The 25,712-nt window shown below is 39.5% G+C and overlaps 1 protein-coding gene and 1 pseudogene across 3 annotated transcripts in view; one reads left to right on the top strand and one right to left on the bottom strand.

The window, feature by feature from the left end:
* Positions 1–25,712, top strand: part of ADAT2 (adenosine deaminase tRNA specific 2) — a 49,369-nt gene that overhangs the window by 955 nt on the left and 22,702 nt on the right. For all 3 annotated transcript variants that reach the window (XM_058735509.1, XM_058735510.1, XM_058735511.1), the window contains exons 2-4: positions 18,680–18,784; positions 21,797–21,947; positions 23,439–23,545. In XM_058735509.1, the coding sequence (XP_058591492.1) occupies positions 18,680–18,784; positions 21,797–21,947; positions 23,439–23,545 (363 nt within the window). The remainder of the gene's footprint in view (positions 1–18,679; positions 18,785–21,796; positions 21,948–23,438; positions 23,546–25,712) is intronic.
* On the bottom strand, positions 489–793 carry LOC131514869 (small ribosomal subunit protein eS21-like; annotated as a pseudogene).

Here is a 25,712-nt window from a genome sequence, read left to right as displayed (position 1 = left end):
TAGTGGCTTCTGGTCTCCAATAGTTAATTAGTTCCATAATTATTAATTAATTCACTCCATACATGTTTATTGAGTACACTATGCTTGGCATTGGAAATTTAGTACTGCAGCTGATTTTGGTACATTCTTTGTTCTCTACTCATACTATTACCCCTGCATTCATTCTCTATTACAACCAAATATTTTTCTCTAAGCCATGATGTATTACAGCATCTCTCCATTTGTTTCTGTTACTTACATAATGTTCTTTTAAACTTGTTTCTCATACTTTTTTGGAAGTGACTCACAATAAGAAAAGTCTACTTTATATTACAACGCAATAAACTCACACATAACTATAACTGAAATAAAAGTTTCACAGAACAGTATTTAACCTTCCTATGTACAGTTTTCCTGGTACTTCAATTTCATTGAGGTTTTTTTTTTTTTTTTTTTTTTTTGCGGGGGTTGCTATTTATGACAAATGTTCCATCTGTGAGCCTCTCCAGTCAGAAGTTCTCTGAAACGATGCTGTTGGCCTTGGCTAGTAGGAGGATGGAGTCATCTGACTCCCCCATCCTGTTAACTGGTCCACAGATAGTGTAGGTTTTAAACTGGTTGTTGAACCTACTTGTCCCCTGGTCAACCTCAGCCAGGTTCATCTGGATGGGCACATGGTCCTCTTGGCCCAGATGATGCCCTTGCTGGTAGAGCATTTCCATGTCACATCCACATCCACAAATTGGCTGATGTGGTACTGCTGGTCCTGATCCACTGACTTGATTTTAGGACCTATTCTTTGAACACATTTCATAATTTATTTCCTCCATTAAACTTACAAGATACATAGCATTCTGATACTTTGATTATTGTTCACATACACATTTAAAAATTAATTTGTAACTTGTAATATGGATGTTTGTCCTGAACTTCTTTTATGTTACTAATTACTCTAAGTTGGAGACAAGGAGTTTTCGCTTGACATCTATGAGAAATAAGCCCACTGACCTGATCAAAGGAAAGAGGCCAAGACTCGGAGCACAGTGAAGCAAGGCTTTAATCAACCAAGCGTGGGTGTCTGATGAACAGGCACATTGGTGACGGTCACAGCAGGCAATTTATCTCCTAGCACACAGGTCCCTCCCCTGATTTCTCATTGGCTGAGTACTACAGAGGTTACAGCCTTTCCCGGAGGTTGCCTATGCCCATGTAAGGCAAAAGGTAGTCTGATTGGGACAAACCTATTCCCTGCAGTGAGGCAGAGACTTTCATTCCCTCCTCCCTTTATTCTATGGCACATGTTCATTGCAAAACCTGTGAAAATAAGTCCACCAGACAGAGAGCGGAAGAAGAACCAGGAAGCGAAGTGTCTAAGGGTTTGGGACTCCATTGTAGGGGGGTGGGGGTGGGGGTGAGGGTTGCACATATTTCCAGTAGGTTGTAGACCTATTAGGTTAACTGGACAGCCCAGCTTTCATTTAGTGTTTCTGAAAATGAACCATCTCCTTTACTTCTCACAATATCAAAATTTCACTCTTCCCCAAATCATTTCAATAATATCTTAGGCAGCTTCTTATGGGGGAGGATGATAATATATACACAGGAAGCTAAAATATCTTAAAGTAAGCTCTCACCCTTCCGTAGGTGAGAGCTCTGGAGGGCAGATGATGCCTGAATGCTAGGAAGTCAGAATTTGCGGGCCCTTTTGTCTACTTTCATTTGCTTCCTGAGCTCTCTTCAAACTATTTATGTCTGGAGATTTTCCGAGATGCTACCATAGAGGACTGAATGGAGGTTTTCAGAAACAGCAGACTTTAATAAGTCATTGAGCATTCCCACTCCTGTATCCGAGCTGGGTTGGTTTTTTTTTTTTTTTCATCCTTTCATTTCTTGGGTCTTTATTTTCCTTTAACCTTTAAGTGTCGTTTGTTCATAATATATTGGGACATTTCATTCACATACCTCTGCACTATTCTCTAGACTTCTGGCCTAAACACTTAAGTCCTTTTACTACCTTTTGCTGCCTCCCCCTGGGGTTTCCCTTCCTACTCTATAGAAGGAGATGGATCCAAATAGTTTCCAAGATCTCTCTGGCCTTGACATTTTTGTCTCTTAATTGGATTATAAGCACTTGGGGATGGGATTGCCTAGTTTACCTATTCCTACAGAGGGTCAAGGAGGCCCTTGTGGTTTGGGCCGGTACATGTTCTTGCAGGCCTTAAACAAAGGGGAAGAAGTGCTTGTCATAAATCTTGTTCTTTGTCCAATCATCCCCTCCCCACTACGGAAACTTCAAATGTTAAATCACTTCGAAGATAAGGTGATTCAAAGTACACTACGTACTTATGAGAAGCGTTTAAGATGAAACCAGAAACGTATCTAGGGCCAAATCTGTTAAGCTCTGAGGAATTTGAAAGTGCAATATGCCGTATTCATGTAATAGGTAGGATACTAGCATTTTCATAACTTTTGTACAGAGTAGACATATTTATATGGCCAATACAGATAGCTAGAATGTCTGGCTCTGACGATCTTGGTCTTACTCTCTTCATGTTTAAAATAAAGTGTTTGCACTAGGAAATTTCTATCCTAGTTTGTGATTTTAATATACCAACATAAGCCTGGGTTATAAAAGAAGGGAAAATGGTTTTGAGAGAGCTTAAAAATGTATTTTTTAAAAAATGTCATCTAAAATTAGTGAGTTTGTACAAAAATCAATACAACCCTACCAGTCTAATCATTACAACATTTTTGGAAGGCAAGCTGGCATAATGTAATTAGCAGCCTCAAAAAATAAATGTTCATATCATTTGACCTTGTAATACAGTTGTGTGGCATTTATCTTAAGGAAATAGTTTGGAAGCATAAAAGCAATCCTTGTCATTTCAGGGTTCTATGTAATAGGGAAGACTAGGAAGCATTTAAAACTTCCAATGAAGGGAAATGGTTAAATTGTGGTATATGACTGTGTTGAATAATGTGCTGTTATTGAAACGATTATGAATACTAGGTACAAACATGACATTAACTATCACAGCTACATGTGATATTCAACATTAGGCAAACAGAAATACAAATTATTTTATATTATATGGGTATGTTTAAAGTTTGGATAGGCATATGTTCAAACCCCAGAGTGGCTACTGACAGCCAACTAACTTTGACAGGTTCTTATCCTTTCAGCCACAGAGGCCTCTTCTATAAAATGGGTATATAGTATCTAGCTCACAGAGTTGTGTAGATTAAAAGAGATCATGTTTGTAAAGCCCTGACATATTATCCTCAATAAATAAAAGCTTTTTTTTCATCAAATAAACAAAGACTAAAGGAGAACACACACAAATAATTAGTTAACATGGTAAAGATATGTTTTTTTGTTTTGCTTTTTTTTTGTTGTGTGTGTGTTTTTTTTTAGACAGAGAGCACAAGTGGGGGTCAGGGGCAGAGGGAGAGAGAGAGAAGATCCCAAGCAGGCTCCAGACTAACTGAGCCACCCAGGCATCCCAAAGATTTGGGTCATTTTAAAGAAATTCAATACTATGCTTTTGTTTATTTATTTTTTATTTACTTTTTTAAAATTTTATTTTTTAAATTTACATCCAAATTAGTTAGCATATAGTGCAACAATGATTTCAGGAGTAGATTCCTTAATGCCCCTTACCCATTTAGCCCAACCCCCCTCCCACAACCCCTCCAGTAACCCTCTGTTTGTTCTCCATATTTAAGTCTCTTATGTTTTGTCCCCTTCCCTGTTTTTATATCATTTTTGTTTCCCTTCCCTTATGTTCATCTGTTCTGTGTCTTGAAGACCTCATATGAGTGAAGTTGTATAGTTGTCTTTCTCTGACTGACTAATTTCGCTTAGCATAATACCCTCCAGTTCCATCCACGTAGTTGCAAATGGCAAGATTTCATTCTTTTTGGTTGCCAAATAATACTCCATTGTATATATATACCACATCTTCTTTATCTATTCATCCATCGATGGACATTTGGGCTCTTTCCATATTTTGGCTATTGTTGATAGTGCTGCTATAAACACGGGGGTGCATGTGTCCCTTTGAAACAGCACACCTGTATCCCTTGGATAAATGCCTAGTTGTGCAATTGCTGGGTCGTAGGGTAGTTCTATTTTTAGTTTTTTGAGGAACCTCCGTACTGTTTTCCAGAGTGGCTGCCCCAGTTTGCCTTCCCACCAGCAGTGCAAAAGAGATCCTCTTTCTCCACATCCTCGCCAACATCTGTTGCCTGGGTTGTTAATGTTAGCCATTCGGACAGGTGTGGGGTGGTATCTCATGGTGGTTTTGGTTTGTATTTCCCTGATGATGAGTGATGTTGAGCATTTTTTCATGTGTCAGTTGGCCATCTGGATGTCTTCTTTGGAGAAGTGTCTATTCATGTCTTTTGCCCATTTCTTCACTGGATTATTTGTTTTTTGGGTGTTGAGTTTGATGAGTTCTTTATAGATCTTGGATACTAACCCTTTATCTGATATGTTGTTTGCAAATATCTTCTCCCATTCTGTCGGTTGCCTTTTAGTTTTGCTGATTGTTTCCTTCGCTGCGCAGAAGCTATTTATTTTGATGAGGTCCCAGTAGTTCATTTTTGCTTTTGTTTCCCTTGCCTCCGGAGACGTGTTGAGTAAGAAGTTACTGCGGCCAAGATCAAAGAGGTCTTTACCTGCTTTCTTCTCGAAGATTTTGATAGCTTCCTGTCTTACGTTGAGGTCTTTCATCCATTTTGAGTTTATTTTTGTGTCTGGTGTAAGAAAGTGGTTCAGGTTCATTCTTCTGCATGTCGCTGTCCAGTTTTCCCAGCACCACTCGCTGAAGAGACTGTCTTTATTCCATTGGATATTCTTTCCTGCTTTGTCAAAGATTGGTTAGCTTATTACTGTGCTTTGTAAGTTAAAATGTAAAAGTCTAATTGAAGACATAGCATAAGAAGACTAAAATCAGAAAGGAGCCACTGGTAAATAAATATTGGTGTTTGTTAGGAGAAGATCTGGAGGACTTGGAATGAAGATGGTTCTTTATACCACCAAAGGGAGAAAACAGAAGAGAAAAATTGATGTGTTTTAATTACATAAATATTAAAAACTTTTGCATGTTAAAAGGACAAGGTAAAAAGTAACAAAGCAAATTTGTAAAGAAATGATCGGGCTTGACAGAAGAATTGATGGGAGAGTTCGAAAGTAGGAGATGGGACGGATTGAAGATTATGTGAATTAAGTCTATTTTGAACTTGACAGCAAAGCAAATATGTATTTTATCGAAAAACATTTCACCTAAACTCATTTCTGTGGGGTTTTTGGGTTATTCTCACCACCTTCTCCTTAACCCACCCTTCTCAACTGCTCACTTACTCGCCCTCATTATGGTGGGCTGGGCTATTCCTCATCAATAACGTGATTTCCCCTTTTAAATACTCCCACCACTCATGTTTTTCTCTCTCATTTGCACAGTAATTGGAGACTTTTCACAAAATACACATTACTGTAAGCAAATAGGAAGATAACATTGAGAGGTAGGACATGGAGTAAAGGAGGTAAGTTTGCTGGAACAGGAAAAAGAAACGCTGAAGGAAAGAATGAAAGGCACAGGCCCAGTCACCTGGAGGCCTGAGTGGAGGGAAGGACAGCTCTGTGCAGCTACTCCTGCGGCGGTCGGGCATCCTGCCAGGTGAACAGGACTTGGAACCCTGTTGGGAAACATAGGTTCTCTCTGTATTCTGCCACTGCTTCTTCTCCACTTGGTCTCGAACTCTCTTCTACATGCTTGAAATAGCTACACGGCCACACATAGAATTCTTCAGAAGATAGTTTTACAGAAAATCTTGGTCACACGGCCCCCTCCATCATTTATTCTCTTGCAGTTTTTTTATCCTTAAACTTTCTATGTCTCACTCTCTTAAGGGTTCCTTCTCCTTCTATCCCTTGAACTAGACCTATTTGGACCCCCAAAAGTGATAAAGTAATTGATTGGTGGTGACTAGAGTAGAAATTTGAAGCTTAATGGCCAGAAACCTGACACCTGGTAGGTGTTCCATAAATATTTGTTGCAGAAATGAATGCATGGAAGAGACCGCCTGGATCCTGGTCCCAGGCCCTCACATGAGCAAATTCCCTAATTAGCCCATGTCTCTGTTTACTCGTCTATAAGATGGAGAGGCTCACTGAATCTGTCTCTGAGTTGTGAACTAAATGTGTTAATACTTATAAAGTGCTTAAAATAGTCCTGGTTCAAAGTAAGTGTTTCAACAAGTTGTAAGCTCTTAGCATTTGCAAGCTCAGAATCAGAACACTTGTTACGTAGATGTAACAGTCTGTTATAATAGTTAGAAGCTAGAAATTTAACCCACAGATAGATCACTCTTCAAGCCACTGGTTTCCATTTCCATCATTCCACCAAAATTGCCTCTGTGTCACCTACCTTTGTCCTTGGTGCGTTTTTTTCTGGAATCTTCCTTAACACCAGACACTCCTGGTTTTCCTCCTGTCTTACTAGGCGTTTCTTCTTAATCTCCATCACAAGCTATTTCTAGTTTACTCCACCTTTATTATTACTTTTTTAACTTCTCCTTTTGAAATAAGTATAGATTCACAGGCAGTTGCAAAGAGTATAGGAGGGAGGCTCCTGTACCCTTCACCCAGCTTTCCTCAGTGATAACATCTTACATACCTTGAGTGCAATATCGAAACAAGGAAAACGACATTGATGCAATCTGCAGAGCATATTCTGATTTCATCAGCTCTGTGTGTACACGTGTAGTTCTGTGCACATTATATCAAGTTTCGTTTTGTTGCCCTGCCACCAGAACTGCTCAGTCACCACTAGGCTCCCTCATGCTACCCTCTATAACCACCATTCCCTCTCAAGCCCTTAAACCCTGGCAGGCACAATCTGTTCTTTGTACCGTGATTTTGCATTCAGGAATTTATATATGTGACTATGTAACCTTCTGGGGTTTGGTTGTTTTCATTCAGCACGATTTCCTTGAGGTCCATCCAAGGGTTGAGTGAATCAGTAGTTTATTCCTTATATTGCTGTGTAGTATTCCATGGGTTGGATATATCACACGTTTGCTTCACTGTTCATCCTTTGAAGGACATTTGGGTCATTTTCAGTTTTTGCCTATTACGAATAAAACTCCTGTGAACATTTGTGTCTCTATATGACTATATGTGCTGTATGAACATAAGTTTCCAGTTACTTGGGAGAATGCCTAAGAGTGCCATTGTGGGGTCATATGTTAGCTGCAGGTTTTGCTTTTTAAGAAACTGCCAAACTAGTTTCCAGAGTGGCTGGACCATTTTACAATCCTACCAGCAGTCTATAAGTGATCCTGTTCCTCCTCAGACTTGCCAGCATTTGGTGTTTTTACTTTTTATTTTAGCCAGCCTGATAGGTGGGTAGTGATAACTCCTTGTGGTTATAATTTACATCTCCCTAATGGCTAATGATAGGAGTATCTTTTCATGTGCTTATTTGCAATCTGTATGCCCTCTTTGGTGAAGTGTCTGCTGATGATTTTGGCCCATTCTCTAGTGGGATTTTGTTTGAATTTCTTTTTTCTTTTTTCTTTTTTTTTACCATTGAACTTTGAGAGTTCTTTATATAGTCTTGATAATAGACCTTTGTTGGATATGTGGTTTGCAAATATTTTCTTCCAGTTTTAGCCTGTCTTTTCTTCTTAACAGAGTGTATTAGTTTCCTGTGGCTTCTGTAACAAAGTACTGCAAACTTGGTAACTTAAAACACCACAAGTTTATTCTCTTAGAGTTCTGGACGCCAGGTGTTGGTTTTAAATTCATTTCATCGGGCTAAAACCACAATGTGTCAGCAGGGCTCTGTGCCCTCTGGAGGCTCCAGAGAAGAATATGTTTCTTACCTTTTCCAGCTTTTGGAGCAACATTCCTTGCTTGGTTCATGGCCCCTTCGTCCGTCCGTCCATCTTCAAAGCCAACAGTGTAAATCTTTCTGCCTAATTCTTGTAAGGACACTTGTGATTGCATTTACAGCCACCTGAATAATCCAAAATAATTTCCCTATCAAGGTCTTCAACAAATGTTTGTTAGATGATTAAATGATTTCTCTCTCATGTGTACCTGAGGTTATGTGTACTCTTAATCCTTTTTTTTTTTTAAGTTTTTATTTATTTATTTTTTTTTTAATTTTTTTTTCAACGTTTTTTATTTATTTTTGGGACAGAGAGAGACAGAGCATGAACGCGGGAGTGGCAGAGAGAGAGGGAGACACAGAATCGGAAACAGGCTCCAGGCTCCAAGCCATCAGCCCAGAGCCCGACGCGGGGCTCGAACTCACGCACCGCGAGATCGTGACCTGGCTGAAGTCGGACGCTTAACCGACTGCGCCACCCAGGCGCCCCTTAAGTTTTTATTTTAAGTAATCTCTGCACCCGACATCGGGCTTGAACTCATGACCCCGAGATCAAGAGTCTCATGTTCTTCTGACTGAGCCAGCGAGGAGCCTTGTAATCTTATTTATTTTTTCTTTTTAAAAAAATGTTTATTTATTTTTTTAATGTTTAATTATTTAGTTTGAGAGAGAGAGGGAGCGTGAGTGGGGGAGGGGAGAGAGGGGGAAGAGAGAGAATCCCAAACAGACTGTATTGTCAGCACAGAGCCCAGATGTGGGGCTCCATCCTGGGAACCCCTGAGAACCGTGAGATTATGACCTGAGCCAAAATCAAGAATCAGATGCTCAACCAACTGAGCCTCGGAGGTGCCCCCTACCCCCAATCTTACTTTAAATAACATTCTTTGCGTGCTGATTGCCTTAACTGCATGGGTACTCAGGATCTCCATTTTCCCTAGCTGTCAGTCCTCCCCTGGCTTTCCTTTCCCTGGTAGCCAATGGTGCATTTGTATATTTATTTATATATATTCACCAAACCTTGGAACTCTTCAGACTTTAAAACTTTGCATAAACTGGGCATGCTTTAACCATTGTTACAGAACTAGACAGAACCAGCCCGTGGGTGGTTCATGACACAGTTCTGAAGAATGCAGTCTTCTGCTTCAAACACTGTGCCCTTACATCTATGCAGGCCCTGGCTCTATCCCACCACCCTGAAGGAGGAAGGAGAGGGACAGTTTCCTACCCCTGTGGGCCTCTCCTTTCACCTTTATTGACCCAATGAAAAGGTAAGGGTCAGTTGAGCATGGTTGAAGTGTCTAAGGAACCCATATTGGCATTATGATGGGAAGTTATTGCTACTCTAAATTAAGCAGAGCCCGGAATAGGGGGGTAGTGCAGGAGATAGAACATTGCTGTCTTAAAGCAATGTCTTCAACTTTGCACCACATATCCTTTATGCTGTGTGTGAATACCTACACTTAATTGGTAATCTAGTCTTCCAAGGTGTCTTCAGACCTGCCAAAATAAATGCCATGCCTTTTTAGAAACAGCCATACTTGGATTTTCTTGACTGCAGTACATGGAAATGCTTGTACTCTAGGTTCAAGGGTTGTGTTCTTCCTCTGTTCTCTATCAGCAGCAGGATCAGGGAGTACTCAGATATGACTTGCTTGCTTCTGTTCTCTGTCCAAAAAAGTACTCTTTAACTGCCTTGGGCCCCAACTGGTTCAATCAGTGACAGGAAAAAAAAAAAAAAAAAAGCCTGTGATGGGGCAGACTTTGCGAATATAACCATGGGTTTGCCATTTCCAGCGTGGTGGTGGTGGAAATATTCTTAAGCTTATTTTTCTAATTTATGTTTTTCAATTGAGGTGTACCTTATGTACAATAAAATGCACAGGCCTTAAATGCATGGTCTATTCTGTTTTGACTGATGCAAACATCTATGTAACCCACACCCTTTTCAAGATAGTTTTGAACACCCTGGGAAAGTTCCTTGTGTCCCTTTCCAATCAGTCTACACATGCCCTCCTGTGCAGAAATTGCTCTCACTGGTGTTTAGTTTTGTCTGTTCTAGTACTAAACCCGAAGGGAATCAGACAGCATGTATGCTTCTTTTACTCAGCTTCTTTTACTTAGTGAATCTGAGATTCACCCATGTTGTTGTATGTATCCCTAGCATTTTGTTTTCATTGCTCAATGGTATTCCATAGTGTTATTACGGCACAGTTTGTTTATCCATTCTTTTGTTAAAGGACACCTGTGCTGTTTCGAGATTTGGGTATTATGAATCAAGCTATTATGAACATTGGTTTTTTTTAATTTTTAATTTTTTAAAATTTGCATCCAAATTAGTTAGCATATAGTGAAACAATGATTTCAGGACTAGATTCCTTGATGCCCCTTACCCATTTAGCCCATCTCCCCTCCCACAACCCCTCCAGCAACCCTCAGTTTGTTCTCCATATTTATGAGTCTGTTCTGTTTTGTCCCCCTCCCTGTTTTTATATTATTTTTGTTTCCCTTCCCTTATGTTCATCTGTTTTGTCTCTTAAAGTCCTCATACGAGTGAAGTCATATGAGTTTTGTCTTTCTCTGACTGACTAAATTCACTTAGCATAATACCCTGCAGTTCCATCCACGTAGTTGCAAATGGCAAGATTTCATTATTTTTGATGGCCAAGTAATACTCCATTATATATATATATATATTCCACATTTTCTTTATCCATTCATCCATCAATGGACATTTGGGCTCTTTCCATATTTTGGCTGTTGTTGATAGTGCTGCTATAAACATGGGGGTGCATGTGCCCCTTCGAAACAGCACACCTGTATCCCTTGGATAAATGCCTAGTAGTGAAATTGCTGGGTCATAGGGTAGTTCTATTTTTAGTTTTTTGGGGAACCTCCATACTCTTTTCCAGAGTGGCTGCACCAGCTTGCATTGCCACCAACAGTGCAAAAGAGATCCTCTTTCTCCACATCCTCACCAACACTTGTTGTTGCCTGAGTTGTTAAAGTTAGCCATTCTGACAGATGTGCGGTGGTATCTCATGGTGGTTTTGATTTGTATTTCCCTGATGATGAGTGATGTGGGGCATTTTTTCATGTGTCAGTTGGCCATCTGTATGTCTTCCTTGGAGATATGTCTGTTCATGTCTTCTGCCCATTTCTTCACGGATTATTTGTTTTTTTGGGTGTTGGATTTGATAAGTTCTTTATAGATTTTGGATACTAACCCTTGATCTGATATGTCATTTGCAAATATCTTCTCCCATTCTGTTGGTTGCCTTTTAGTTTTGCTGATTGTTTCCTTCGCTGTGCAGAAGCTTTTTATTTTGATGAGGTCCCAGTAGTTCATTTTTGCTTTTGTTTCCCTTGCCTCCGGAGATGTGTTGAGTAAGAAGTTGCTGCAGCCAAGATGAAAGAGGTTTTTGCCTGCTTTCTTCTCGAGGATTTTGATGGCTTTCTGTCTTACATTGAGGTCTTTCATCCATTTTGAGTTTATTTTTGTGTCTGGTGTAAGAAAGTGGTCCAGGTTCATTCTTCTGCATGTCCAGTTTTCTCAGCACCACTTGCTGAAGAGACTGTCTTTATTCCATTGGATATTCTTTCCTGCTTTGTCAAAGATTAGTTGGCCATATATTCGTGGGTCCATTTCCGGGTTCTCTATTCTGTTCCATTGATCGGAGTGTCTGTTCTTGTGCCAGTACCATACTGTCTTGATGATTACAGCTTTATAATACAGCTTGGGGTCCGGGATTGTGATGTCTCCTGCTTTGGTTTTCTTTTTCAAGATTGCTTTGGCTATTAGGGTCTTTTCTGGTTCCATACAAATTTAGGATTATTTGTTCTAGCTCTGTGAAGAATGCTGGTGTTAATTTGATAGGGATTGCGTTGAATATGTAGATTGCTTTGGGTAGTATCAACATTTTAACAATATTTGTTCTTCCAATCCATGAGCATGAAATGTTTTTCCATTTTTTTTGTATCTTCTTCAATTTCTTTCATAAACTTTCTGTAGTTTTCAGTGTATAGATTTTCTACCTCTTTGGTTAGGTTTATTCCTAGGTATTTTATGGTTTTTTGTGCAACTGTAAATGGGATCGATTCCTTGATTTCTCTTTCTGTCGCTTCATTGTTGGTGTATAGGAATGAAACCGATTTCTGTGTGTTGATTTTATATCCTGCAACTTTGGTGAATTCATGGATCAGTTCTAGCAGTTTTTTTGTGGAATCTTTTGGGTTTTCCATATAGAGTATTGTGTCATCTGCGAAGAGTGAAGGTTTGACCTCCTCCTGGCCGATTTGGATGCCTTTTATTTCTTTGAGTAGTCTGTTTGCAGAGGCTAAGACTTCCAATACTATGTTGAATAACAGTGGCGAGAGTGGACATCCTGTCTTGTTCCTAACCTTAGGGGGAAAGCTCTCAGTTTTTCCCCATTGAGGATGATATTAGTGTTGGGTTGTTCACATATGGCTTTTATGATCTCGAGGTATGATCCTTCTATCCCTACTTTCTTGGGGGTTTTTATCAAAAAAGGATGCTGTATTTTGTCAAATGCTTTCTCTGCATCTATTGAGAGGATCATATGGTTCTTGTCCTTTCTTTTATTGATGTGATGAATAGCGTTAATTGTTTTGCAGATATTAAACCAGCACTGCATCCCAGGTATAAATCCCACTTGGTCATGGTGAATAATTTTTTTAATGTATTGTTGGATCCGGTTGACTAATATCTTGTTGAGGATATTTGCATCCATGTTCATCAGGGAAATTGGTCTGTAGTTCTCCTTTTTAGTGGGGTCTCTGTCTGGTTTTGGAATCAAGGTAATGCTGGCTTCATAGAAAGAGTTTGGAAGTTTTCCTTCCACTTCTATTTTTTGGAACAGTTTCAAGAGAATAGGTGCGAACTCTTCCTTACATGTTTGGTAGAATTCCCCTGGAAAGCCATCTGGCCCTGGACTCTTGTTTTTTGGCAGATTACTCATTTGATTTCCTTACTGGTTATGGGTCTGTTCAAATTTTCTATATCTACCTGTTTCAGCTTTGGTAGTGTATATGTTTCTAGGGATTTGTCCATTTCTTCCAGATTACCATTTTATTGGTATATAATGGCTCTTAATATTCTCTTATTGTTTTTATTTCTGTTGTGTTGGTTGTGATCTCTCCTCTTTCATTCTTGATTTTATTTATTTGGGTCCTTTCCTTTTTCTTTTTGATCAAACTGGCTAGTGGTTTATCAATTTTGTTAATTCTTTCAAAGAACCAGCTTCTGGTTTCATTGATCTGTTCTACTGTTTTTTTGTTTTTTGTTTTGGTTTCGATAGCATTAATTTCTGTTCTAATCTTTATTATTTCCTGTCTTCTGCTGTTTTTGGGTTTTATTTGCTGTTCTTTTTCCAGCTCTTTAAGGTGTAAGGTTAGGTTGTGTATCTGAGACCTTTCTTCCTTCTTTAGGAAAACCTGGGTTGCTATATACTTTCCTCTTATGACCACCTTTGCTACATCCCAGAGGTTTTGGGTTGTGGTGTTATCATTTTCATTGACTTCGTTATACATTTTAATTTCCTCTTTAACTGCTTGGTTAGCCCATTCATTCTTTAGTAGAATGTTCTTCAGTCTCCAAGTATTTGTTACCTTTCCAAATTTTTTCTTGTGGTTGATCTCGAGTTTCATAGCGTTGTGGTCTGAAAATATGCACGGTATGATCTCGATCTTTTTGTACTTAACTTAGGGCTGATTTGTGTCCCATGATATGATCTTTTCTGGAGAACGTTCCATGTGCACTGGAGAAGAATGTATATTCTGCTGCTTTAGCATGAAATGTTGTGAATATATCTGTTAAGTCCATCTGGTCCAGTGTGTCATTCAAAGCCATTGTTTCCTTGTTGATTTTTTGATTAGATGATCTGTCCATTGCTGTGAGTGGGGTGTTGAAGTCTCCTACTATTATAGTATTACTGTTGATGAGTTTCTTTATGTTTGTCATTAATTGATTTGTATATTTGGGTTCTCCCACATTTGGTGCATAAATGTTTACAGTTGTTAGGTCTTCTTAGTCTATGGATCCCTTGATTATGATATAATGCCCTTCTACATCCCTTGATACAGTCTTTATTTTTAAAGTCTAGATTGTCTGATAAAAGTATGGCTACTCTGGTTTTCTTTTGTTGACGATTGGCATGATAGATGGTTCTCCATCCCCTTATTTTCAATCTGAAGGTGTCTTTAGGTAAAGTGGGTCTCTTGTAAACAGTGTATAAATGGATCTTGTTGTCTTATCCATTCTGTTACCCTATGTCTTTTGATTGGAGCATTGAGCCCATTGACGTTTAGAGTGAGTACTGAAAGATATGAATTTATTGCCATTATGATGCTTGTGAAATTGGAATTTCTGGTGATGTTCTTCGGTCCTTTCTAATCTTTTGTTGCTTTTGGTATATATATATATGTGTTTTTTTTTTGTTTTTGTTTTTTTTTTTCATCTCTTCTCCCCTCAGAAAGTCCCCCATAAAATTTCTTGCAGGGCTGGTTTAGTGGTCACAAACTCCTTTAATTTTTGTTTGTCTGGGAAACCTTTCATCTTTCCTTCTATTTTGAATGACAGCCTTGCTGGATAAAGAATTCATGGCTGCATATTTTTCTGATTCAACACACTGAATATATCCCACCACTCCCTTCTGGCCTGCCAAGTTTCTGTGGATAGGTCTGCTGCAAACCTGATCTGTCTTCCCTTGTAGGTTAGGGACTTTTTTTCCCTTGCTGCTTTCATAATTCTCTCCTTGCCTGAGTATTTTGTGAATTTGAGTATGATATGCCTTGTTGATGGTCGGTTTTTGTTGAACCTAATGTGGGTCCTCTGTGCTTCCTGGATTTTGATATCTGTGTCTTTCCCCAGGTTAGGAAAGTTTTCTGCTATCATTTGCTCACATAACCCCTCTATCCCTGTTTCTCTCTCTTCCTCTTCTGGGACCCCTATGATTCTTACGTTGTTCCTTTTTAACGAGTCACTGATTTCTCTAATTCTTAAATCGTGCTCTTTTGCCTTAATCTCCCTCTGTTTTTCTGCTTCCTTATTCTCTATAAGTTTGTCCTCTATATCGCTGATTCTCTGTTCTGCCTCGTCCATCCTTGCTGCTGCTGCATCCATCCGTGATTGCAGCTCAGTTATAGCATTTTTAATTTCATTCTGGCTATTTTTTACTTCTTTTATCTCTGCAGAAAGGGATTCTAATGTATTTTCGACTCCAGCTAGTATTCTTATTATCGTGATTCTAGATTCTGGTTCAGACATCTTGCTTGTATCTGTGTTGGTTAAATCCCTGGCTGTCGTTTCTTCGTGCTCTTTTTTGGGGGGTGAATTCCTTTGTTTTGTCATTTTGAAGGGAGAAAAGGAATTAATGAGGTAGAAAATTTGAAATAAAATTAAATATTGAAATTAAAAATTAAAAACACACACACGCAAAAATCGAATAGATGATGCTAGATCCTAGGTGTGTTTTGGTTGGGGTTTGGAAGTGGTTTGACAGATTAGAGAAAAAAAGAGGGGGAAGGAAATTGTTTGAGAATTTGAAAAAAATAAATACACTGAAGTAGACTAAAATGAGATGATGGGGGTAAAGCAGAATTTGAAAAAATATACACAAAAGTAAAGAATGTAGTAGAAAAAATTAACGAAAAATATTTTTAATAAAAATTAAAAATAAATATGAATTTTTTCATTTTCTGTATTTAAGAAAAAAGAAAAGAAATGAAAAAGAAAAAAGATAAAAAAAGAAAAGAAAAAAAATCGTTTGAAAATTTGAAAAAGTGAATACACTGTAGTAGACCAAAATAAAGTGATGGAAGTAAAATAGAATTTGAAAAAACTTACCTAATATCAAAAAATATAGTAATAAAAATTAAATAAAAATATTTTTAATAGAAATTGAAAGTAAAAATGAAGTTTTTCTCTTTCTGCATTCAAGAAAAGGAAAGAAATGAAAAAGAGGAAAAAAGAAAAAGAAAGAAAAAAAGGAAATTGTTTGGGAATTTGAAAAGGTGAGTACACTGAAGTAGACTAAAATAAAATGATGGAAGTAAAGTAGAATTTGAAAAAATTTACACAAAAGTAAAAAGTATAGTAACCAAAATTAAAGAAAGATATTTTTAGTAAAAATTGAAAATAGAAATGAATTTTTTCTCTTTCTGTATTCAAGAAAAAGAATTGTAAAAGAGAAAAAGGAAAAAAAAAAGAAAGAAAATTGAATAGATGAACCTGCTCACAGATTGAATTAGGACTAAAATTGCTTCGTTTGCCCCTAGAAGCCAATGTAGCTCTTTATAGTCCATAAATTAAGTGGTCAGTGAGGCTTGTGTTCTTGAAGAGTGATGTTGGCCCAGTTGAGTGGGGCTTAGCGTAACAGCTCCGCTCTCCACTAGATGGCGCTGCTAGCCTACTGGGGTGGATTGTTGCGAGGCTGGTAGGTGCATATGTGCATGCGAGGGAGCAGTGAAAATGGCGCCACCAGCTACGCAGTCTGTTCTCCCGGATCAGCAATCGCGCACCTGTCCTCCGTCTTCAGCGCTCGTCCACTCCCCAGTTCTTCACTCTCTGTGACCAGTCCCCAGGCGGCATCTGTCTCCCAAGCCTTGTCTCAGATGTGGCCATTTTCCCTGGCCCCCTACTTCTGAGGGATTGAGGCTTTGGCCCGTTCCGCCCCGCTGCAGGAGGGTCTCATCGAGCAATGGCCGAATGAGCAATGGCCAAATATCGGCTGTACACAGGTACGCCCACTGGACTCTGTTGTTGCCAGTGCCCCGAGACTGCAGCCAGGTGCCAGCCCATCCCAGAAGATGTTTGCGAGACTGTGTAGCAGCAGCATCTCAGGGATTATGGAAAATCACAACACACATCTGGCACCAGGCTTCACCCTTAACAACCTTGCCCCAGCACCAGTGAATGTGGCCACCTTCTGGGGTCTTCTGGGACCAGGTGGCTTCAACAGTCTCTACCAAATGTCCTTCCAGCAGTGGAACTGCTTTTCCCTGTGTGCCCCGAGAACCTCCCGGACCCCACTTGTTCCTGGGGATTCGCCCTTCCCACCAGAGCACCGCCAGGTATGGAGCTGCGGAGTTGCAGCCTTTGTGCTCCCCTTGTTACAGTCTTAATGGAATTTAAACCCTCTCCTTTCTCCTTTCTCCCTTTTTAGTTTAGTCCCTGTGGCTGTTTCCAGTTTTCCACTTTCTCTCCCGCTGCTTTTGGGGAAGTGTGATTTTCCCATATTCTCCCCACCTCCCCGTCTCTGACCTCTCTCCGCCCACAAAAGCAGTTCCCTACCTTTCAGGTTTTCTTGCTCCCCAAGTTCAGCTCTCCACGCCGCGTACCTGCTGAATTCTGTGGTTCAGGATGTGCAGATTGTTGTGTTGATCCTCCAATCAGTTTTCTAGGTGTGTAGGATGGTTCAGTGTTGATCTGGTTGTATTTCATGGATGCGAGACACACAGAAAGCTTCCATGCTGTTCTGCCATCTTGGCTCCTCCTGAGCATTCTTTTACAACGTTTTTTTTTTTTTTTGGACATATATTCCCTTCTCTTAAATAAATACTTAGGAGTGGAATTTGTTCATAGGCTCTATGCATGTTTACTTTTTTAAAAAAAAATTTTTTTTCAACGTTTTTTATTTATTTTTGGGACAGAGAGAGACAGAGCATGAACGGGGGAGGGGCAGAGAGAGAGGGAGACACAGAATCGGAAGCAGGCTCCAGGCTCCGAGCCATCAGCCCAGAGCCTGACGCGGGGCTCGAACTCACGGACCGTGAGATCGTGACCTGGCTGAAGTCGGACGCTTAACCGACTGCGCCACCCAGGCGCCCCAGGAATAGGCACTTTTTAACACGAGAATTTTATGTAAATGGACATACTGTATGGACTCTTTTGTATCTGTGTGATTTTTGTTTGTTTGTTTGTTTTTAAATTTTTTTTTTCAACGTTTTTTATTTATTTTTGGGACAGAGAGAGACAAAGCATGAACGGGGGAGGGGCAGAGAGAGAGGGAGACACAGAATCGGAAACAGGCTCCAGGCTCCAAGCCATCGGCCCAGAGCCCGACGCGGGGCTCGAACTCACGGACCGCGAGATCGTGACCTGGCTGAAGTCGGACGCTTAACCGACTGTGCCACCCAGGCGCCCCTATGCATGTTTACTTTTTAAAGAAATTTCCAAAGTGTTCTCCAAAGTGGTTGTGCCATTTTAACACAAAGCATTCTTAGGCTTTTCTTGTGTTGAAACAGAAATTGTGAGCACAGAGAGGCATCCAGTCTGGTTACTTTTATGCTATTAGAACTCAAGAGGATATTTTCTATACTATTTAGAGAAACAAAAAAATTAAGCAAGTAGAATTTCAACAAGAAATGGATGTTATTATTTATACATGTTATTCTTTCCCTTTGCAAATATATATATATATGTATACACACACACACACACACACACACACACACACACAGACACATATGATCTCTGAAAAGTTGCAGAGACCCTGCCAGTTTAAGAACAAGAGTCAATAATAGTCTTTTGCTCACTTCTTCCAATGAGAAGAAAAAACCAGGGGGCACAGAACCTGTAAAGGGAGTTTGTTCTTGAGTCTCCTTTAATATGGAAAGAATGGAGAACAAAGGCACTAAGTACTGAACTGAATTTGAGGAGAGGGAGAACTCTGTGGTATTTCTTTGTTCAGTGCTTATATGTGTGTGTTCACGTTGCATCTATTTCTTTCCTGTAGTCTTTTCAAGCATTGAGCATTACATCTTACATTTTCCACTTTGTCTTTTAGGCCAAAGAAGCCCTAGAAAATACTGAAGTTCCCGTTGGCTGTCTCATGGTCTACAACAATGAAGTTGTGGGGAAGGGACGAAATGAAGTTAATCAAACCAAAAACGTATGTCAATTGAATAGTATAATTGCAAACATCCAGGTAAAGGTAGGAGTGCCCTGAACTTCATCACAGTTGGTGAGAAGATGGGTCTGTGTAGAGACTTGTAGGTATCAACGGAAAGGTAGTTTCTCTTAACATTTCTTTTTTTTTGAATGACTTTTTTTTTCTGATTATGAAAGTAATACATGTTGGTTTTTTAAAATTTGGAAAATTCAGAAAAACTTAATGGAGCAGTAGAATCTTTGCAGTTAATTTTCTATGTCATGGAGTTTTACTTTAACACTTGAGTGAAACTCAAGAGGGGCTTTTATTACATTGGAGCTTCAATACTAAAGAAATGACTCTAATCTCCATCTTAAGCAAATCTAATATATGGAAATTCCACTTTACAAAACATATCAATTTAACTCGTATCACATATTTTAGTACCTTGAAATAATGTATTCCTCCTGGTAAATTAAACAATCACTTTCAGTTTATATCTTTGGAGGTATAAAAGGACTGTATAAAGGAAACTGTGTTTTAGAGAATTCATGGGATAAAGTCTACCACCTGATGTCTCTAAACCTACATGTACACTTTAATAGCTTGTGTGCCTTTATATTATTGTGCTTAGGTTGAGGAGTTCATGAATTGAGGCAATACTTCTTGATATCACAACAGTGTGTCATAATTTTATGATTAAAACAAAAAAAATTTTAAATGTTTTTATTTATTTTTGAGACAGAGAGAGACAGAGCCTGAGCAGGGGAGAGGCAGAGAGAGAGGGAGACACAGAATCTGAAGCAGGCTCCAGGCTCTGAGCTGTCAGCACAGAGCCTGATGCGGGGCTCGGACTCATGGACTGTGAGATCATGACCTGAGCTGAAGTTGGACGCTTAACCGACTGAGCCACCCAGGCGCCCCTGTCATAATTTTATGACGACAAGAAGTGCTAGCTGGACTCATGGACAGGTTATAACCATAACATCACTCACACAGACTTTGATCTTATTATTTGATCTTGGGAGTTAGAGAACAAGCTGATGTTGGTAATGGTGCTGTGGGAAATTTAAAGTTTATCCATCATATCTATAAAAAAAAAAATAAAACAAAAAAGAGCACACGCAAACTAGGAACCCAGATTCATCAAAGCAATTATTATGTGGCTATCAAAACATTTGTGAGAGAAGTAATAAGCATAATGTAGCAATTAGTGAATATACAGATACTTGTCTGGGAATAGAATTCTGTATTTTAAATGATTGTCCTATCTCCCTAATTACATTTTGTGCTTCAGTATGGTATCTTTACATGAGAACTTTGAATGCCCTAACATCATCCATCTATCCCTCCGATGACCTGGGTTTCTTCTGTATCTTGAAATTAGTCTGCATTTATCGTGGTATTCAGTGTCCTGTAGAAGATTACCCTATAAAGCAGCATAGAAAAACTCTTGACCCCCAATGAGGAGACCCGAGTCCTACTTTTGGCTCTGATACTACCACCACGCCTTTCACTGCCATCATCTCTTCCAGCGGTGTGTTTTCTACTTGTCCTGACTTAGCTTCTGGCTCTGCACACTAACAGAGAGGTTGATTGCAGTGATTCAGTTTAATGGTTACTTACAGAGAATTCTGGGGAGACTTGATTCAGTAATTCTGAATTTGATTAAAAAAATTTTTTTTTTAATGTTTATTTATTTTTGACAGAGAGAGAGAGAGAGAGAGAGAGAGAGAGAGAGAGAGACAGAGCATGAGTGGGGGAGGGGCAGAGAGAGAGGGAGACACAGGATCTGAAGCAGGCTCCAGGCTCTGAGCTGTCAGCACAGAGCCCGACGCAGGGCTCGAACTCACAAACCGTGAGATCATGACCTGAGCCGAAGTCGGGCGCTCAACCGACTGAGCCACCCAGGCACCCCTGAATTTGATTTTTGAAAAAGCACTGGAGTTGGGGAAACTTTTTAAGCTCCCCAGTTAGGTCTGGTATGCAGGCAGGTTTGGGAACCAGTTCTCTAAAATACCTTACACTCTGAGTTCATAATTCTGGACCAGCATAGCTTCCACCTGCCTCCAGCTTCCACGGCACCTTGGGCCACTGTGCCACCATTTTCCACACCCTGCTCTGTGTCACAGGTTAGCAACTGTTTGCCTCACCAGATTTTATACTTGTTGAGGACAGACTCTTTAGCCTCACATAGGATTTAGCACAATGACTTGTTCTTAGCAATCAGCATAAGTTTATTGACAAGTGTGATCATCTTGAATGTTATTAATAATTACTGCATAGCAGAGTACATATATAGCGTGCAACATCGGCTTCATGTAATTCAGTGTTTTATGAGGTTTACATGCCAGCATACATTGTTTTACACATGGTGGACCCAAGGCTTAGAGAAGTTATGTAACTTGCCCAAGGCCACATAATGAGTGAGGCCACAGTCAGGATTCAGAGTTAAGTATGGGTATTTCCAAATGCTGTGTGATTTCCCCTGCATTCTCCTACCACCCATGAGGTATCCAAGACTCATACCAAATCTCTGGTTTTCTCTAAAGTCTCCCAGAATATTAAATCTCATCCCAAAGAAAATAGAAGTGATGACATTCCAGTAAACTAAATATGGATTTGCTTAGAGTTAGGTGAGGGGTGGCCTTTAAAATATCTGAAATTGGAGCACGTGCTTGTGAAGACTTCAGGCTTCCCCTAGAGTATTCACAAACCCTGGACTCTTTTTTTGTTTTGTTTTGTTTTGAGACTTCTATTCTCCGTGGCATTTAATTGAAAGAGCGTCCCCTGAAGTTCTTAGGTACTTAAATAAAAATATAGCATAAATCACATGGCATCTCAGATTCGCTGTCTTGCATTGGTGAAGCTATGGTACTTGAACTGGGGAATACATTGTCAACTGCTAAGAGTGTCCCTGAAACCCTTACTCATTAAAACATTGGTAGAAACATTAGGCCCATTTTGGGTACTTATTTTTGAGTGTTTGTAAAACACAGTTACGTGTTGATGCAAGCACCTCTCTTTTTCCAGGCTACTCGACATGCAGAAATGGTGGCCATCGATCAGGCCCTGGACTGGTGCCACCAAAGTGGCAAGAGTCCTTCTGAAGTATTTGAACACACCGTGCTGTATGTCACTGTGGAGCCGTGTATTATGTGTGCAGCTGCTCTCCGCCTGATGAGTATCCTTTGACTTTGTGAGTTCATGTCTTGGGCCCTTCCTATAAACTTGAAAATGGCCGGACACATAACCTGCTTTCTAATATGTGAAGGCAGACTTATGAAACAAGTTATAAAATATTGTGCCCCTTGGCCAAAAAATATTTAGGAAAGATTTTTAAATAACAAAATTACTTCATTCTATGTCAATAGACGTAAAACTGTTAACCAAATGAACTAGAGAAAGAAACTAAGAGCTAACAAACTGCTGTGGGAGGATAAATCACAAATTAAAGTAGATTATAGAACTGTGTGCAGAGAAAGATCTGAAGAATATGCACCTTTGGATAATAGATTATAGGTGATTTAAATTTTTTCTTTCTGTTTATATGTTTTTGTTTATTTTTGCCATGAGTACCTGTTACAATGTATGAAAAGTATTAAGTCAGAGTAAATACCAGGTAAAAAAACACATCACTTATGATAATATAATTATAAATAAATGGGGAATGAAAAACTCTTTGAATTGTGTCTTTCATAGTAAGCAACACAAATACTGAGTGTAGCAAGTTTGTCTCTAAGATCTTTAAAAAATTATTTGCTAGTTCAAAAACTTAATTTCATACATGCACATTTTTATGTACTTTGCTATGTATGTGTGAAAAAATTCATCACTTTAAAAATAACAGAGGGTTTTGAGTATGATAACATGTATGTACAGTCTTTACTTTGTAAAAGGGGAGTTAGAGTCCCCTTACTTACTTAGCCCCCACTTACTAGAGTCCTCTTACTTAGCCCCTCTCCCCAACCTGCCTTATGGCACGGCTCAGCCTTAGTCTGTTTTATATTGGGACACATGTTGTATTTTATTTGGGGAAAGAATAGGGAACAATCCCGTTTTTATGTATTTATTTATTTTTATTATTATTTTTAAAAAATGTTTAACATTTATTAATTTTTGAGAGACAGAGAGAGCAGAGCATGAGTGGGGGAGGGGCAGAGAGAGAGAGACACACAGAATCCGAAGCAGGCTCCAGGCTCCGAGCTGTCAGCACAGAGCCTGATGTGGGGCCAGAACTCACGGACTGTGAGATCATGACCTGAGCCGAAGTTGGATGCTCAACTGACTGAGCCACCCAGGTGCCACCAACAATCCTATTTTTAAAAGGTGCAAATCCCTGGATTAAATTCCTACTTCCTTTCTGGCTCCAGTTCCCTAATGATTCACAGAAAGTAGGTTAAGAAAGACTAGAGAGAATACCAAACTGTGAATATTTAGTAACCATGTATTCGGTTTTTATTATTTGCAGTTGTGAGATGTTAGTTTCTAAATCCTTTAGACCTCCTTCTTTTGTGTAACTGGATTGTCTGATTTTTAAGACTAAGCCTACGCTTGACTTTTTAAAAGTAGCCTGAACTTCCCTCTCCCGGCTGGCTGGTATAAACCTACCCTGGTCTTGTCACTGTACGCACTTGAACTGCATATTTGCTTCGGGACCTTAATTCTTTCCCATAAATTCCGCTGGTGGTATATGGCTGTCAGAACGAACGATTTGGTGGTTGTGGCTCCGTTCTAAATATTGCCTCTGCTGATTTACCAAATACTGGGAGACCATTTCAGGTAATATGACCTGCTAATGTTTCCTCTTTCTTTCTCATTCCTTTGATTTCTGTATGGGCTTGGGAATTGTTCAAGTGTGATCAGTATACCAAAGAGCCATGCTAGGACCAGGCAGACTCTGGGACCACTAGTCAAGTTCATTTATGCCTCAGTGTAAGATGACAGGTAATCATTTCCAGGTAAGTGCTTGGCTCCCTTAATTAACAGAACCTTTCCAGAAGGAAAGTCCCCAACCTTCCAGGGTGTCTCTCCTGACAGTCTTTACCAACACCTTCAGGGATGTTTGGAGATGTGGTCACTGTTGGCATTTTCACTCTGTGTGTCCCCAGCTCTGTGCTGTACCGAGTTTAGGAGAAGCTTGGACTCTGTCAGTAACAGTACGTGCTATTTACAGTGCACACACAATATTTTTGCACTTAGCCAATCATTTTGCTTTATCACTATGTACTATTTTTGGTGTGTAGCAATTAATACCTGTGTTTTCATTATTTGTTCCCCCTGCCTTTTCAGTACTGAAATTTCCCCCAGGCCCTAGGATCCACATTGTTTTTGTTTTCCCTTAAAAATTCTACTTTCCCTTTAATCTTGCCACCTCTCCCCAAGTTTTTATGTTTAAGGCTATGAGCAGTGGGAATTTGTATTTCAGAGTTTGGCCTGTAGATACATATCGTTTTTCATAAACCGGTGTGATGTTTTTTTTTTTTCTCCAAAGTTAATCCTGAAGTATTATGTTTTAAAATGAAAAGTATTTAACAAAGGCTTGACATGGTGGGCAGTTAACTTCAAAGACCTCAGATATTCTTACAAGACCTCAGATATTCTTAGGAGAATACCAAGTACCTATGAAGGGCTAAATTTGGCTGAATCCCACTGAGAACAAGTTTTGGAAAACATTCTATTTTGAGTTTTTCCAGCTGAACATTAGCTTTCCTAACGACTTCTGTATATTTGAGAATAGATAACTTTTAACATCACATCGGAAAAGAAATTATAATCGAACAACAGAGAATAAATAATACTATCAGCTTGACCGTTAAAAAAATCTTCAGGGTGCCTGGGTGGCTCAGTTTCGGCTCAGGTCATGACCTCACGGCCCGTGAGTTCAAGCCCCGCATGGGGTGAGCTCGAGTCCCACTTCGGGGGAGTTCGTGCCCTGCTTTGGGGGAGCACAGGCCCCATTTCCGGTGAGCATGAGCACAGCTTCTCTCTCTCTCTCTCTCTCTGCCCTCGCTCACTTGCATCCTCTCTCTCTCTCAAATAAATAAATAAAATAAAAAATAATGTGCAAAGTGATTTGATTTTTCCCAATCGCTTCTGTTAGTAGCTCAGATTTTATTTACATAACTCTTTGCAAGTAAATTGCTGACCCTGTACTTCATTTATGAAAAAGATCTAAAGAATTTCTCAAAGCTCCTGGGCAGAACAAGGATGAGCCCTTGGATATCAGACATAGGCAGAAAATTTCTCTCCAACACGTCAGTGACGCTGAGTGCCCAAACAGTCCTCTCTTACACGTCTCTGCACAGAGTTGATCTCTCTGAACCAAAGAATAAGATCATAGTGTGTGTACTTGGACTAACTGGTCCCAGTGAAAGGAGTGACCATTATTTGATGCCGTATCTCCAGGTCTGATGCCAAATTATGTTGTTTTTGTTTTTAAGTGTTTGAAATTCTAAAGAAACATTGACACCCTAGGCTTCTGGATCCTGTGTTTTCTTCCTTTATTTGGTTGGTTCAGGTAGGGGGGGCGGGTGTGGGAGGTGGGATACTATTTTTGTATTGCAGAATCATAGATCCTTTAATGCTATATTATAAGCTGAATTAAGCTCATAGAGGAGACCTACAGAACTATTCTTTTCAGAGAAGATAGTGATTATTTATAATACGTACCTGCTCCATTTTTAAAAGTTTATTTTAATAAGAATGTGTGCTTTTTATTAAAGTCACAATTTATTGCTATAATGAATAGTTGAAAATATTGTGTTGGTATCTTAGAGTGATGCAATTTCCTTCTCCATCTGTAACTCAGTGAGTCTCATCCCAGACTGCATATTGTAGAGCTTTTTAAGTGTGCCTGTGGGAGGTCCCTGCCCCAGACCAACTGTATAAGGTGAGAGGGTGGAGGAGGTGAAATATTAGTATTTTCTTAAGAGAGTTCCCAGTCAAT

This window comes from Neofelis nebulosa, chromosome 6 (assembly GCF_028018385.1).
Source record: "Neofelis nebulosa isolate mNeoNeb1 chromosome 6, mNeoNeb1.pri, whole genome shotgun sequence".
Classification (NCBI taxonomy): domain Eukaryota; kingdom Metazoa; phylum Chordata; class Mammalia; order Carnivora; family Felidae; genus Neofelis; species Neofelis nebulosa.
Note: the sequence above shows the minus strand (reverse complement) of the source record. Positions and strands in the feature narration are given on the sequence as shown.